Source organism: Rana temporaria, chromosome 6 (genome assembly GCF_905171775.1).
Source record: "Rana temporaria chromosome 6, aRanTem1.1, whole genome shotgun sequence".
Taxonomy (NCBI): Eukaryota; Metazoa; Chordata; class Amphibia; order Anura; family Ranidae; genus Rana; species Rana temporaria.
The window spans coordinates 182,593,698-182,609,097 of NC_053494.1; the positions used below are offsets into that span (position 1 = coordinate 182,593,698).

The 15,400-nt window shown below is 45.9% G+C and overlaps 1 protein-coding gene across 1 annotated transcript in view; it reads left to right on the top strand.

Annotated features, from left to right (window-relative positions):
- ACVR1 (activin A receptor type 1) overlaps positions 1-15,400 on the top strand; it is a 109,291-nt gene that overhangs the window by 38,276 nt on the left and 55,615 nt on the right. Inside the window, exons 3-4 of the mRNA XM_040357927.1 lie at positions 2,869-3,132; positions 9,540-9,757. Of these exons, the coding sequence (XP_040213861.1) occupies positions 2,869-3,132; positions 9,540-9,757 (482 nt within the window). The remainder of the gene's footprint in view (positions 1-2,868; positions 3,133-9,539; positions 9,758-15,400) is intronic.

The window sequence follows — 15,400 nt, forward strand, 5'->3', positions numbered from 1 at the left end:
TTTGATATGGAAACCAACTTCCCATGGATTGTGGAAGGAATTATGAAAACACCTGAAGGAAACCCTATGCAAACCTGATGAGGACATACATTGCATACCCCAATTCGGGAGTTAATGTATTTCATAACTACTGTCTATAATCCTAGCTTACATGCAATATGCTGCTCTCCTTCCCACGTGCAAACCATTCCCCAGATTGCAGCATGTTCATACCACATTTATCCTACTTTTTGTCACTGACCTAGAAAAAGTAGAAACAAAAGTTTTTCCACCATTGTGTCTTGAGATCGTTGGTACATTTCACACAATACCGCGCTTATGTTTGATTAGCACGGTATTGTGTGAAACGCGTCAGCAGTGTATGTACACGGTGCTGTCTTGTCTGTCATGATGGAATAAAGTACCACTATTGATCAACATCTCCCTGCGGTGTGCCGCCACTTGTTTCCAGTTATCACAGTTGGCGAGCTGGGCAGGCACATGTGTAGAAGAATCATGTCAGATCTTGCTTCTCGCTTGCCTGGGGCTGCGGGAACTACTTTATTGAACGCTGTATGGCCAAACATACTACAATATACAAATTCATTTTAGACAATTGAGTGCTTCCAACCTTTTAGCAACAGCTTGAAAAAAAGAGCCTTTTCTGTTCAGGCATGGCAGTGCCCATGTGTACAAAGCCAGCTCCATGGACATGGTTTGACCAGCTCAGTGTAGAGCAGTGGTTCTCAACATGGGGGTCGGGACCCCCTCGGGGGTCAAATGATGATTTGCCAGGGGTCACCAAATCCTGGGCTGTTCCTGAAGACCGCACTGTTCTCCCAGGAAGGGGGAGGAACAAAGAAAAAGGGAGAGAAAGGGGGGGAAAAAAGAGAGAGCAAGAAAACAGAGGGAGGGATGGGGGGAAAAAACAAGGAATTGGGATAGAGAGAGATGAAATGGAAAGAAAGTTGAACAAAGAAAGAGTGGTACATCCTAAAATGTACTATAAGGGGTTTTAACTACTTGCCGACCAGCCGCCGTCATTCTACGGCAGGAGGTCGGCTCTCCTGTAGCTATACGGCTACCTTTGAGCGGCCACTAGGGGCGCGTGCACGCCCCCGACTCCCGTGCGTGTGCCCGGCAGGCACCCGCGAGTGCTCGTTACAGAGCAGGGACCGGGAGCTGTGTGTGTAAACACACAGCTCCCGGTCCTGTCAGGGGGGGAAATGCTGATCTTCTGTTCATACAATGTATGAACAGAGGATCAGTGTTTCCCCTAGTGAGGCCAACCCCCCACACAGTAAGAACACACCCAGGGACATACTTAACCCCTTCCCCGCCCCCTAGTGTTAACCCCTTCACTGCCAGTGGCATTTTTATAGTAATTCAATGCATTTTTATAGCACTGATCGCTATAAAAATGCCAATGGTCCCAAAAATGTGTCAAAAGTGTCCGAAGTGTCCGCCATAATGTCGCTGTACCGAAAAAAATCGCTGATCGCCGCCATTACTAGTGAAAAAAATAAATTAATAAAAATGCCATAAAAATAATAACTTTTGCGCGAACCAATCAATAAACGCTTATTGCGATTTTTTTTTTTTTTTACGAAAAATATGTAGAATACGTATCGTCCTAAACAGAGGAAAAAAAATGTTTTGATATATATTTTTGGGGGATATTTATTACAGCAAAAAGTAAAAAATATTTTTTTCAAAATTGTCGCTCTATTTTTGTTTATAGCGCAAAAAATAAAAACCGCAGAGGTGATCAAATACCACCAAAAGAAAGCTCTATTTGTGGGAAAAAAAGGACGCCAATTTTGTTTGGGAGCCACGTCGCACGACCGCGCAATTGTCGGTTAAAGCTGCGCAGTCCCGAATCGCAAAAAGTGCTCTGGTCTTTGGGCAGCAATATGGTCCGGGGGTTAAGTGGTTAATACTGTACGAGTGGAAAGCACTCAGGGAGCGCTAAATGTCCGCGGGTTAGGGACGCAAATTACTTGTCTTGCCTATGGTGCTTTCAACCCACAATATGAATTTTTTTTTACTGTTAGGGGTCCCACAACTTGGGAAATTTTATCAAGGGGTCAGGGCACTAGAAGGTTGAGAACCAGTGGTGTAGAGGAACTTCAGTTGTCTGCACAGATCCCTGACCGCAGCCCTATTACAACACCTTGGTTGCTTTGGTTGAGCCAATTAGAATTTTTAGGAGCAGGACATAAATACCAACTAGTTCACTTTGACACTCCCAAGGGTTGACATTTTCATATCTGGTGTACTGTGTTTCCCCGAAAATAAGCCCGGGTCTTATATTAATTATGCCAACAAAAGACACAGTAGGGCTTATTTTCAGGGTAGGTCTTACCATGTAATGTGCTGTCTTCTCTCCCCATCTCCCTCCCTGTCTGTCAGGAATCCCCAGTGTGAACTGAGTTAAAATGCTTGTACAATCCTATAATCCACTCTATTACAATAGTATATAATGTACAATGTGTGCGTTTCTGTAATATAATTGTGCCAAATACATTTGTTATAGCGCCGCTCTGCACTTCCTTTACCCGCCGCAGCTCTCTTCCCCGCAATTATATTACAGAAACACACACATTGTACATTATAAACTACTGTAATATAGTGGATTATAGGATTTTACAAGCATTTTTAACTAGGGCTTATTTTCGGGGTAGGGCTTATATTGCAGCCTTCCTGGAAAATAGCACTAGGTCTTATTTTCAGGGTAGGTCTTATTTTTGGGGAAACAGGGTATCAAAATTTAGGAAAAATTATCCTATGTATTTTAAATGCAAGGACTGAAGGAGATCGCGGTGACTTTGAATACAAGGTGATCTCTTTGGTTCTAATTTGTTCTAACTTGCCAATTCCTCTCCATAGATGAGGAGCTGAAGGTGAACTCCGGCCAGTACAAATGTGTGTGCGAGGGGATCTCGTGTGGCGGTGGAAACCACTGTTATGGGCAGCAGTGCTTCTCTTCACTTAGCATAAATGATGGCCAATTCGTCTATCAGAAAGGCTGCTTCCAAGTTTACGAACAAGGCAGGATGACATGCAAGACCCCTCCGTCTCCAGACCAGGCCGTGGAATGCTGTCAGAGCGACCTCTGCAATGTCAACATCACAGCCAACCTGCCAAGCAAGGGTAATGTGAACAGATACTCAAAGGGGTGCTTTTATTTAAAGGGAGTGCATTGTATTTCTATACACTTTTTTTGTATGTTCAAAACAAGGTAATTTCATTTTTTTTTTAAGTCAGATTTAAAGTGGAGTTCCACCCATAAATATAACATTACATCAGAAGTTTTAAAAAAATGTCATTAGTCCTTTACGAATTTTTTTTTTTTTTTAGATGCCTTCAAAGTGTTGTTGCTAGGCAGAATAGTTAATCTTCCCACTTCCTGCACCTAGGTGCTTAAGCTTCCTAACCTACACCGCACAGACTCCTGGGAATGTAGTGGGTGTAACTTTCCAGGAGTCTGTGCATTCCCCAGTCTCAAAGAATCATGTGACTTGGACAGCACAGGTGCTGAAACCTGATCTGACACTGCTTGTGCAGCACTGAGCATTTGCGAGATTTGCAAGGCTGAAATCCAGGAAGTCATACAGTCTGGCTTCATGATGCCCACACTTAAGATGGCCCCAGTCAATTTCTATTTTATAAAGTGTCTAAATGCTGTAACAACCTAACAAAACGGACCTTAGTTTACAGACTAACTTTACTAGAATACATTAAGCTTGTGTATTACAGGGGTATTTATATTTAAAAAGTGAAATTGTGGCCGGAACTCCGCTTTAAATATAGTTTAGTCAGGTAAATATTAAATGTGAATACATATTTGTGATTTCTTGTTGGGGTTGGGGCTCTGGTCTCTTTCAGGATAATCTTGACTGCTTTGCTGAAAATGTTTACAGAGCCCAATAGCTTACACTGAGACAATACACACTGAAGGAGTTGGTGGAGTGATTCCGCTTTTCTTCCTGCTTTTGAGTCTATTCAAACTTTAAATTAGGAGGAGACAGTCTGAAAACAAAGAGCTATCGCTGTGATCTTTTCTTTAGAATGCCCATAATAAATGCCCCACTTCAAATGTATTTATAAATTAAATATTTTATATGAATGGTACAAAATTAGATATAATTGGTTAAAAAAAAAATTAAACAATTTCACTGATTAAATCTAATTCATCCGTGTATCCGCCATTGGTTTTTCTTTGCACACCTGGTAGACAGGTTGTGTTGGGTCCTAGTGGAGTAAAATTGGAGAGCGGTCAGGAACACCGCATGATCTGTTCTTCACATTTTGCCACCCCAAATTTTAACTTGCACGAGTTCAGAGTTGCATTTAACCCCCTTGCATGGTCAAAGCACAGGTTCAGTCTAAACCATGCAATATAACTTCCTGTCCTGGTTGTTGGCGGTCTTGCAGTGCCTTTTGACCTTCATATCTGATTGTGAGAAGACAAGAAGAGTAGTAGTTCATCATAAGCAACTGTAAAACTCATTTAACTGTGCATGCGCTGTAGGGCCGAGCATGTACTTAGAAATTAAGCACATACAAAATCCGTGGTTACTTCAGGACTTGTTAAACAAAACAAAAATTAAAAACAAGGTTTTTGAATTTCATGTGCCTTTTTATAAGCCGAGATTTTCAGCACATTTTTTTGTGCTGAAAATGCCCCCCTCAGCTTATACTCGAGTCACCTTTTTGCGCCTGATCTCCCGGACTTTGGGGACCCGCTACCGGCCGGCCGTAAGTCCCCTGCGGCCGGGGGGCACCGTTTTTTTTTTTTTTTTCAAAGCCGGGCACCCCTTTCAATAGACTCCCATGTTAAACGGCAATTTCTCCTGTGACTTTGGGGACCCGGTACCAGCCAGTCGTAGGTCCCCTGGACCCGACTAGCTGGTACAAGTTGGGACAAGTGTGCAAAGTTTGTCTGGGGGACCTACGGCTGTGGAGCACCGATTTTTCAAAGCTGGGCACCCCATAAACTCCCATGTTAAACGTCAGGTGAGGCATGGTGAGGGACCCAGTGTGAGGCATGGTGAGGGACCCAGTGTGAGGCATGGTGAGGGACCCAGTGTGAGGCATGGTGAGGGACCCAGTGTGAGGCATGGTGAGGGACCCAGTGTGAGGCATGGTGAGGGACCCAGTGTGAGGCATGGTGAGGGACCCAGTGTGAGGCACCCAGTGTGAGGCATGGTGAGGGACCCAGTGTGAGGCATGGTGAGGGACCCAGTGTTGAGGCATGGTGAGGGACCCAGTGTTGAGGCATGGTGAGGGACCCAGTGTTGAGGCATGGTGAGGGACCCAGTGTTGAGGCATGGTGAGGGACCCAGTGTTGAGGCATGGTGAGGGACCCAGTGTTGAGGCATGGTGAGGGACCCAGTGTTGAGGCATGGTGAGGGACCCAGTGTTGAGGCATGGTGAGGGACCCAGTGTTGAGGCATGGTGAGGGACCCAGTGTGAGGCATGGTGAGGGACACCCTAGGCTTATACTCGAGTCAATACGTTTTCCCAGTTATTTGTGGTAAAATGAGGTTCCTCGGCTTATATTCGGGTCGGCTTATACTCGAGTATATACGGTATATTGCTCATTTCCCTTTCCCGAAACCATTTTTATTAAAATCCTTCTTTCTAGCCAGTAATTTATACACAGATCTTGCAGCATTGCATGTTTGCCCTCCCACTATATATTGTTTAACCCAGAGCTGGCAGGCAATCTATTTTACTTGAGTCTGTTATGACTTCAGTATATTCCTCTTAGTACGATGATTATAGCTATTTGCATTGCTCTCCTCTGAAATATTTTCATAATCTGCTGTCTTACTTGACAGCCCAGGAGGTAACACAAATATGTAATCTACTCTGAGGAATACAGACTCTCTCCACTTGAATTTAACTGTATAATTGACGGGTTTTAGCGCTTAGAATGCCGATTGCAAAGCTGGAAATTTACTCAAAAGCCTCCTTGGCCTTTTTTGGGTAAAAAAAATCATCTTTACTGACTTAGTCACTCCTACCCTTTTGCATCCTGGTAGGCTCAAATTTGTTGGATTGGTAGGCATTTACCAGAGGCTTATAGAGTGGGAACAAATTATTATTTGTCTGATTTTTCTTTGTCTGTGATCCCACTTGTGGAGATTTTCTCTCCCATTTCTTGTTGTGACACATGTACAAGAAATGGAGGGTGCAGCAACCACACTGGGGTACAGGGAATAATACAATTGTCAAAATTTCTAGCTCTACTTAAAATGTGTTTGTCCTCCTTGGAGATTGCCCTAGGCGCAATCATTGGGGGGGGGGTGGTTTGGAGCGATTGCCAAAGGCGCAATCACTGGGGGGGGGACGTTGGAGTGATTGCCCTAGGTGCCATCACTGGGGGGGGGGGGGCGTTGGAAACATTGCCCTAGGCGCAATCACTGGGGGGGATGTTGGAGCGATTGCCCTAGGCGCCATCACTCGGGGGGGGGGGGGGGGACGGACGATGGGGAGATTGCCCTAGGCACAATCACTGGGGGGATGTTGGGGAGATTGCCCTAGGCGCAATCACTGGGGGGGACGTTGGGGAGATTGCCCTAGGCGCAATCACTGGGGGGACGTTGGGGAGATTGCCCTAGGCGCAATCACTGGGGGGGACGTTGGGGAGATTGCCCTAGTCGCAATCACTGGGGGGGACGTTGGTGAGATTGCCCTAGGCGCAATAACTGGGGGGGACGTTGGGGAGATTGCCCTAGGCGCAATCACTGGGGGGGACGTTGGGGAGATTGCCCTAGGTTACAATCACTGGGGGTGACGTTGGGGAGATTGCCCTAGGCGCAATCACTGGGGGGGACGTTGGGGAGATTGCCCTAGGTTACAATCACTGGGGGTGACGTTGGGGAGATTGCCCTAGGTGCAATCACTGGGGGGGGATGGGGACGTTGGGGAGATTGCCCTAGGTGCAATCACTGGGGGGGGACGGGGACGTTGGGGAGATTGCCCTAGGTGCAATCACTGGGGGGGGGGGGGACGTTGGGGAGATTGCCCTAGGCGCAATCACTGAGGGAGGACGGAGACGTTGGGGAGATTGCCCTAGGCGCAATCACTGAGGGAGGACTTTGGAGATATTGCCCGAGGCGCCATCACTGAGGGGGGGGGGACCTTGGCATGATTACCCAAGGTGGCCATCAGTGTGGGAGGGGGGGGACCTTGGCGAGATTGCCCAAGGTGGCCATCACTGGGGGGGGGGGCTTTGTGAGATTGCCCAAGGTGGCCATCACTGGGGGAGGGGGGGACCTTGGCAGTGTATTTTCCAAGGTGGCCATCGGGGGGGGGGGGGGTTTAACAGAGGCATATTTAGTAAGAAAAAATATTGTCATGAGTTCTATCTCTTCTAAACTCTACATAAAATGTGAGTCTTGGTCTGTGTCCTTTTTTTTTATTTTTTATTTTTTCAATTAACAGTTTTTATTAGACACGAGGTAACCCCCGTGCCAGAAAAGATACGGTACAAGGATGCCATCAGAGCATCAACAGAAAACAGTGCATAGCATATAACAGTACAGTACAAGGCAGGTATCAGGGGGAGCTCAATAACTCCACTCATAAGCAGCCAACCTAAAAACACAAGCTGCCAAAAGACAAAAGTGAGCACGTGTAGAACAAACCCCTGAGTAGCAGAGGCATAGGAGGAAACAAAAAAGAGGGAGCCAAAAAAAAGAAAAGGGAAAGAAAAAATAAGAGAGGTGAAGAAAGAGCAGAGGAAGGAGACTGCAAGCGCAGAGGTCTGTGTCCTTATTGGCGACCTTTCCCATCCCTGTTGAGGAAATTTCCTCTAAAGAGACACAATGTCAGTAAAAACCTGACTTGTGCTGTAACGTGGACAGGTCTGCACTATGATCTATCTACTCGGCACAAAAACACATGAAGTCACACGAAGGCAGCTTTTCAAGCTTCAGTTCCCAAGTCTGTCCTATCTAAACTCCCAACAGGGACATGTACAGTAAAATGAGAACGGGTTGGCCTTGGAGGCAGCCTTTTCCTCTCTTAAATGGACAGCAAGGTACCAAAAGACAGCTGAAGACCCCTAATATGTGTTTGTACCATATCCAACAAAATGTTGGCCGCTCGGTTTATCACTAGTAGCTAGGAAGATGTGGGTTGTAGGGCAGTCCATATTGGGCAGTTTTAGTACTGTGCACTTACTTTTGTTGTAGGATGGAGCAGATGTTTAGATTGAACACTAAAAACACCTAGATAAAGAACATTGGGATCATAAAAAGGGTGTTCAATTTTCATGGTTGAGCACCCTTATTATATTGGGGATGAAGATGATAGGAACTACATTAGAAACAAATTTGACCCACAAAGTTCATTGTATCCTTTTTATTATTTTAAAGTGCAGGTCCAAGCAAAAGTGTTTTCAGAGGTGGAGGTGAAATTTGGTGGACATGGTTTACCCGCTGTCCTGTGTATCTTGGGGACTTTTTTAATAGTATTACTCTACCATAGCTTTTGATTCTGTAGACCAGGGGTCTCCAAACTGTTCAAACAAAGGGCAAGCCTACTGTCCTTCAGACTTTTGGAGGGCCAGATTGTGGCCAGCAGGAGTATAAAATGTGCCGAGCCCAGCATCCGTGAGAATAAATATGGCCTCTGGGTTCGCGGTCAGTAGGAGGAGTAGTGCCCCATTATTGGTATTAGTGGGAGGAAAAGTATCCCATCATTGGTATCAGTGGAAAAAATAGTGCCCCATTGTTGGTGTCAGTGGGAGGAATGGTGCCCCAAGGGCCAGATATATGCTAGCAAAGGGCCACATCTGGCTCTCCGCCGCAGTTTGGAGACCCCTGTTGTAGACTATTGCCCACCAGTGTGTGTTCCCAAAGGTGAAGGCAAAGGTGAAATTGCGTTCTCTATTGAAGGGCGCTCTCTCGGGAGCTGCGGTGGCTCAACGCGATTGGCACTGCGCTGACAAGCCATTCACCTCTGCAGCTAGGGGTTCGGATCCCGCTCTCATCTACATGTGAATTGAGTTTGGTGGTCTCAGCCCGGCTCCCGGTGGGTGTGCTATGCGAGGTAAGCCTGCGCTTAGTACGCCCACCCCCCTCCCACAAAAACCACCACACTTACACGCACTCGAAATTGGGTTAACATGCACGCACTTTGACCATGCGGTCTCTAAAAAGAGAGGCGAAGGACTAACGGGGCTGGTTGAGCGGGCTAATCCTCTCACTCCCTTATAGGGAGTCCCTCTGCCCCGTTGGGCTTCAAAGTGGAGCAGGTAGGGCGGGCTGTGTAGGAGGACTCCCTCACACACCCGCCATTGCCACCCGGGGCATGGAGAAAGGTGGCAGATTGCCTCTGGGGGAGGCCTGCCTACTCCCAACTCCTGCAGTCCGGCTCCTCTCTCGAGTTCACGCACAAAATACACTTTTAAAAAAAAAAGGGCGCACTCTCCTTTTCTCACTGTCTCCTGAGATTGAAATATTAGTGTTTTTTTTTTTTTTTTTCTTGATAGATTTTTGCAAAGTGAGATTTTTACTCGTCCTGTCTGTCTTCTTCTTCTCTAGGGAGGACTTTACCCGGCGAGGCGTTAAGTTACAGCGTGGAGACTCTGGCTATATTCGTCCTGGCCCCCGTCATCGTGTTAATAGTTCTTTCCGTTGTGGCCCTCTTGGTCTTCCGGAAAATCCAGCAACGGCACATGGAGAGGTTGAGTACGAGAGACGCAGAGTATGGCACCATAGACGGCCTGATTGCATCAAACGTTGGAGACAGCACTCTTGCGGTAAGCTAGGTGCTGAAAATGTGGGTTATGCCATCCTTATAGACAAACATCAGGAACTCAGATACGCATGCGCACATTGCAAAAACGAGTTGTGTTTTACAGTGCCCTAAAGTATTCATACCCCTTGAAACTTTCCATATTTTGTCAAAAAAACTTAAATGCATTTTATTGGGATTTTATGTGGTAGACCAACACAAAGTGGCACATAATTGTGAAGTGGAAGGAAAATTATGGTTTTCAACAAATTTTACAAATATCTGCAGAAGTGTGGTGTGCATTTGTATTCAGCCCCCCTGAGTCGATACTTTTGTAGAATCACCAGAATCATTCAAATCGGCGATTAGGGGGCGTGTTTCATTTAAATGAAGCGCGTCCCTGCGCCGAATGAACTGCGCATGCTCCGTTTCGAAATTTCCCCCTGTGCATTGCGCGAAATGACGTCGCAAGGACGTCATTTTTTTTAAACTTAGACGTGACTTGCGTCCATCCCGATTCACTGACGACTTGCGCGAAAAAAGAAAAAATTCAAATTTCGACGCGGGAACAACGGCCATACTTAACATGACAAATCTAACTATACGCCGCAAAAAAGCAGCTTTAACTATACGCCGGAAAAAGCCGAATAGAGACGACGTAAGAGAATGCGGCGGCCGCGCGTACGTTCGTGGATCGTCGGAAATAGCTAATTTGCATACCCGACGCGGAAAACGACGCAAACTCCACCCAGCGGACGCCGAAGTATTGCATCTACGATCCGAAGGTGTACGAAGCTGTATGCCCGTCGTATCTTGGTTTGAGGATTCAAACTAAAGATACGACATGGGAAATTTGAAAGTACGCTGGCGTATCAGTAGATACGCCGGCATACTTTCACTGTGGATCTGGCCCCTAGAGAGTGACATTTTTGCCAAGTTCTGTCAATTTAGATGGAGAGCGTCTGTGAACAGCAGGTTTCAAGTCTTGCCACCGATTCTGAATTGGATTTAGGTCTGGACTTTGACTGGGCCATTCTAACACATAAATATGCTTTTATTTAAACTCTTTCATTGTAGCTCTGGCTGTATGTTTAGGGTTGTTGTCCTGCTGGAAGGTGAACCTCCAACCCAGTCTCAAGTCTTTTGCAGACTCCAACAGGTTTTCTTCTAAGAGTGCCCTGTATTTGTCTCCATCCATCTTTCCATCATCAATTCTGACCAGCTTCCCTGTCCCTGCTAAAGAAAAACATCCTTACAACATGATGCTCCCACCACCATGTTTCACGGTGTGTTCAGGGTGATGTGCAGCGTTGGTTTTCTTCCACACATAGCATTTTGCTTTTAGGCCGAAAGGTAAAAATGTTGTCTCATCTGACCAAAACACCTTCTTCCACAAGTTTGCTGTGTCCCTCACATGGCTTCTTACAAACTGCAAATTGAACTTCTTTTGGCTTTCTTCTTGCCACTCTTCCAAAAAGGCCAGATTTGTGGAGTGCACGACTAATAGTTGTCCTCTCCTACCTGAGCTGTGGTAACTTTGGAGGAGCTGAAGAGATCCATGGGCCTCTTGGCTGCTTCTCTGATTAATGCTCTCCTTGCCCGGCCTGTCAGTTTAGGTGGATGGCCATGTCTTGGTAGATTTTCAGTTGTGCCATACTTTTTCCATTTTCGGATGATGGATTGAACAGTGCCCTGTGAGATGATCAAAGCTTGGGATATTTATTTTTATTTTTTATAACCTAACCCTGCTTTAAACTTCTCCACAACTTTATCCCTGACCTGTCGGGGGTGTTCCTTGGTCTTCATGATGCTGTTTGTTCACTTAGGGCCCTTTCACACGGAGCGGATCAGTAATCCGCTGTTCATCCGCTGACACCCGTAATCACATAGGGACCCATGTATCTCCCGTTTTCATCCGCAAACGGACGGATGAAAATGCGGACATACGGTCCGTAGGTGTGAAAGGGCCCTAAGGGTTTTCTAACAAACCTCTGAGGGCTTCACAGAACAGCTGTATTTATACTGAGATTAAATTACACACAGGTGGACTCTATTTACTAATTAGGTGACTTCTAAAGGGAATTGATTTTAGTTAGGGGTATCAGATTAAAGGGGGCTGAATACAAATGCATGCCACACTTTTCAGATATTTTATTTGTGAACATTTTTGAAAACCATTTATCATTTTCCTTCCACTTCACAAAATGTGCCACTTTGTGTTGGTCTATCACATAAAAGCCCAATAAAACCATGTTTTTGTTGTAAAATGACAACATGTGGAAAGATGCAAGGGGTATGAATACTTTTTAAAGGCACTGCAAACTTTTACTGGTGATTCAGCTCTATGCAGGCGCTGTCCTTCAGGCTGGATTTACGACTCTCGCATTGTGCTTAGTGCCAAATGCTAAAAGTGGTATTAAACCTAAAATGTAATATGTTGCACCTTCCCAATCATTGGATGTAGCGGCCGCCTTCCTTTCTTTTTTTCTTGGGCTTTTTTTCCCCTCTGTTTTCACCTGGTGACCTGGCCAGTAACACACCATCTGTATTTACAGTACCCCACTCTGGATGCAGGAGCACAGGGAGCTCTTTTGGACAGCAGCCTTGTCCATCTGTGAAAAGGGGAGCATAAGATGTACCAGTAGGTTTAAAAACACGAACATATTGAAGCCAAACTTGGTATAATAATATTATTATTATTATTATACAGGATTAATATAGCGCCAACAGTTTGCGCAGCGCTTTACATCAGGGATACTTTATAAGCGGTTATATCAACAGTTTCCTTTTTGGATAAATATTTTAAATGAATCTGAAATTGGACCATTGTGAGCACCCCTGTCAGTGTTAAAGCGGTTCTCCACCCTAAAGTGAAGTCGCGCTGATCGGCACCCTCCCCCCCCTCCGGTGTCACATTTGACACCTTTCAGGGGGGAGGGGGGTGCAGATACCTGTCTAAAGACAGGTATTTGCACCCACTTCCGGGCCGGCATTCACGGCCAAAAGACGGGCATTGCGTCACATCCCGTCGCGTGCCCCCTGCCCCCCCCCCCCCGTTGTGTGCTGGGAACACTCGGCTCCCAGCACACAGTGGGAGCCAATCGGCGGGCGCAGCGCGACTCGCACATGCGCCGTAGGGAACCGGGCAGTGAAGCCGGAGCGCTTCACTTCCTGGTTCCCTCACCGTGGATGGAGGGGGGAGCAGCAGGGTGACGAGCGATCGCTCGTCCTCTGCTGCGGACGCCGCTGGACTCCAGGACAGGTAAGTGTCCTAATATTAAATGTCAGCAGCTGCAGTATTTGTAGCTGCTGGCTTTTAATATTTTTTTTTTTTTGGCGGAACATCCGCTTTAAATGATTTTTCCCATCTCTGTAACTGATGCATTCTGCTGGAGAGCGTGTTCTTTTGAAAAACACTTACTGGCTGTATCAGCAGAATAGACAGAGATCCTAAAAAAAGAAAACGAATGCAGCCATCACAGCTAAAAAACTGGTAAGCTGCAATATAAATGCTTTTGGGTTTACTACTGCTTTAAATGCCAACACAGTGTGTTGGCATTAACTGGGCCTACTAGAACTAATGAATTTTAGCTGTTCATTGCAATTGCATTCTGCTTCCATCGAGCAACACAGCTCAACGCACGTGGTGTGGATGGGCTCTGAGTTAACGAGAAGTCAGTGCTTTGCCAAATGCCGTTGTATTGAGGCATTCTATTGGAGTGCTCAGCTGAGATAAAGAACTTGTGTGTGCTCCACCTTTTACTTCTGTGTATGAGGCTCCTATTGGTCCATTCATATTTGTGTAGCTTAAAGTGATTCTAAAGTGAGATATTTTTTTTTTTTATCCAAATGCATATGCATTGCAGCAGCCCCCCTAATACTTACCTGAGCCCCGTCTTGATCCAGTGATGTTGCACGGGACTTTCCTTCCTCATTGGCAGAGGCAGCAACAGGGCACCATTGACTGCCGCTGCTATCAATCCAAGCTAGTGAGCCAATGAGGAGTGAGAGGGGGCAGGGACGAACCATGGCTCCGCGTCTGGGGACACATAGTATCGGCTTGGCTTGGGTGCCCCCATAGCAAGCTGGTTGGTGTGGGGGCACTTGGCAGGAGGAAGGGGCCAGGAGCACAGAAGAGGGACCTGAGAAAAGGAGGATCTGGGCTGCTCTGTTCAAATCCACTGCATGGAGCAGGTAAGTATTAAATGTTTGTTCTTAAATGGGAAAAAAAACGAGACTTTAGTATCACTTTAAAGAGGAAGTAAACCCTGGTGGGTTTTACTTCCTCTTTATTTTCCTGCAAAGGTAAAGCATATAATGGGCTAGTATGCATCGCACAGTAGCGCATTATGCGTCACTTACCTGAAACGAAAGCCTGCAATGTAACAGCTTTCCCCACTGGCTGGAAATATCCATCTTCACCCCCTCTTCCTTCTGGACCCGCAAACTCCGGCTCTGTGACTGGCCAGAGTCGCATGACGTCATTCCCACGTATGCGAGCCGCCAGTCACGGCATGACCACCTTTAGAAACGTCACGATCGATGTTTCAAAAGTGCGCCTGCGCCGTCTCTATTGTAAATGTCACCTAAACCGTGGAGGTTTAGGAGACATTTCCAGCACTTGCAGGTAAGCCTTAAAGGAGTTGTAAAGGAAAAAATGTTTTTTGCTGAAATGACTGTTTACAGCAGGGCTCGACAAATCCCAGTCGCCAGGTCGCCATGGCGACTAGAAATAGTGTCCTGGCGACTTGGCTTGGAAGGTGGGCCGTTGGTATTACAAGCTATTACCACCAGATGTGAGCTGGCGCCATCTGGTGGTGGCCGTTGGTATTACAAGTTAAGCATTACAAGTTAAACAGCAATTCTAATGTAATTTTTCACTATTTTCACTGCCATCTTCTTCCCTCTAATTAGAACCCCCAAACATTATATATATTTTTTATCCTAACACCCTAGAGAATAAAATGGCGATCGTTGCAATACTTTCTGTCACGCCGTATTTGCGCAGCGGTCTTACAAGCGCACTTTTTTGGGGGAAAATTACACTTTTTTTAATAAAAAAAATAAGACAACAGTAAAGTTATCCCCATTTTTTTTTTAATATTATGAAAGATAATGTTACGCCGAGTAAATTCATACCCAACATGTCACGCTTCAAAATTGCGTCCGCTCGTGGAATGCCGACAAACTTTTACCCTTTAAAATCTTCATAGGCCACGTTTAAAAAAATCTACAGGTTGCATGTTTTGAGTTACAGAGGAGGTCTAGAGCTAGAATTATTGCTCTCGCTCTACCAATCGCGGGGATACCTCACATGTGTGGTTTGAACACCGTTTACATATGCGGGCGCTGCTCGCGTATGTGTTCGCTTCTGCGCGCAAGCTCGTCGGGACGGGGCGCGTTTTCTGGCTCCTAACTTTTTTAGCTGGCTACTAGATTCCAAGCAAATTTGTCAAACCCTGGTTTACAGGGTATAGAGACATAATAGTTAACTGATTCCTTTTTAAAAATAGATAAAAATCAGTACTTGCCGTTTCTAGTTTCGTTTTTGCATGTTTCCTGCTTCTCTGCTGTACAGAGCCACAGAGCCAATACAGGGCAGTGATGGTTTGGAAAACGAAACTGATTGGTGCTGAGGGGTTTTAGACACACAGTAATCACACCTCCT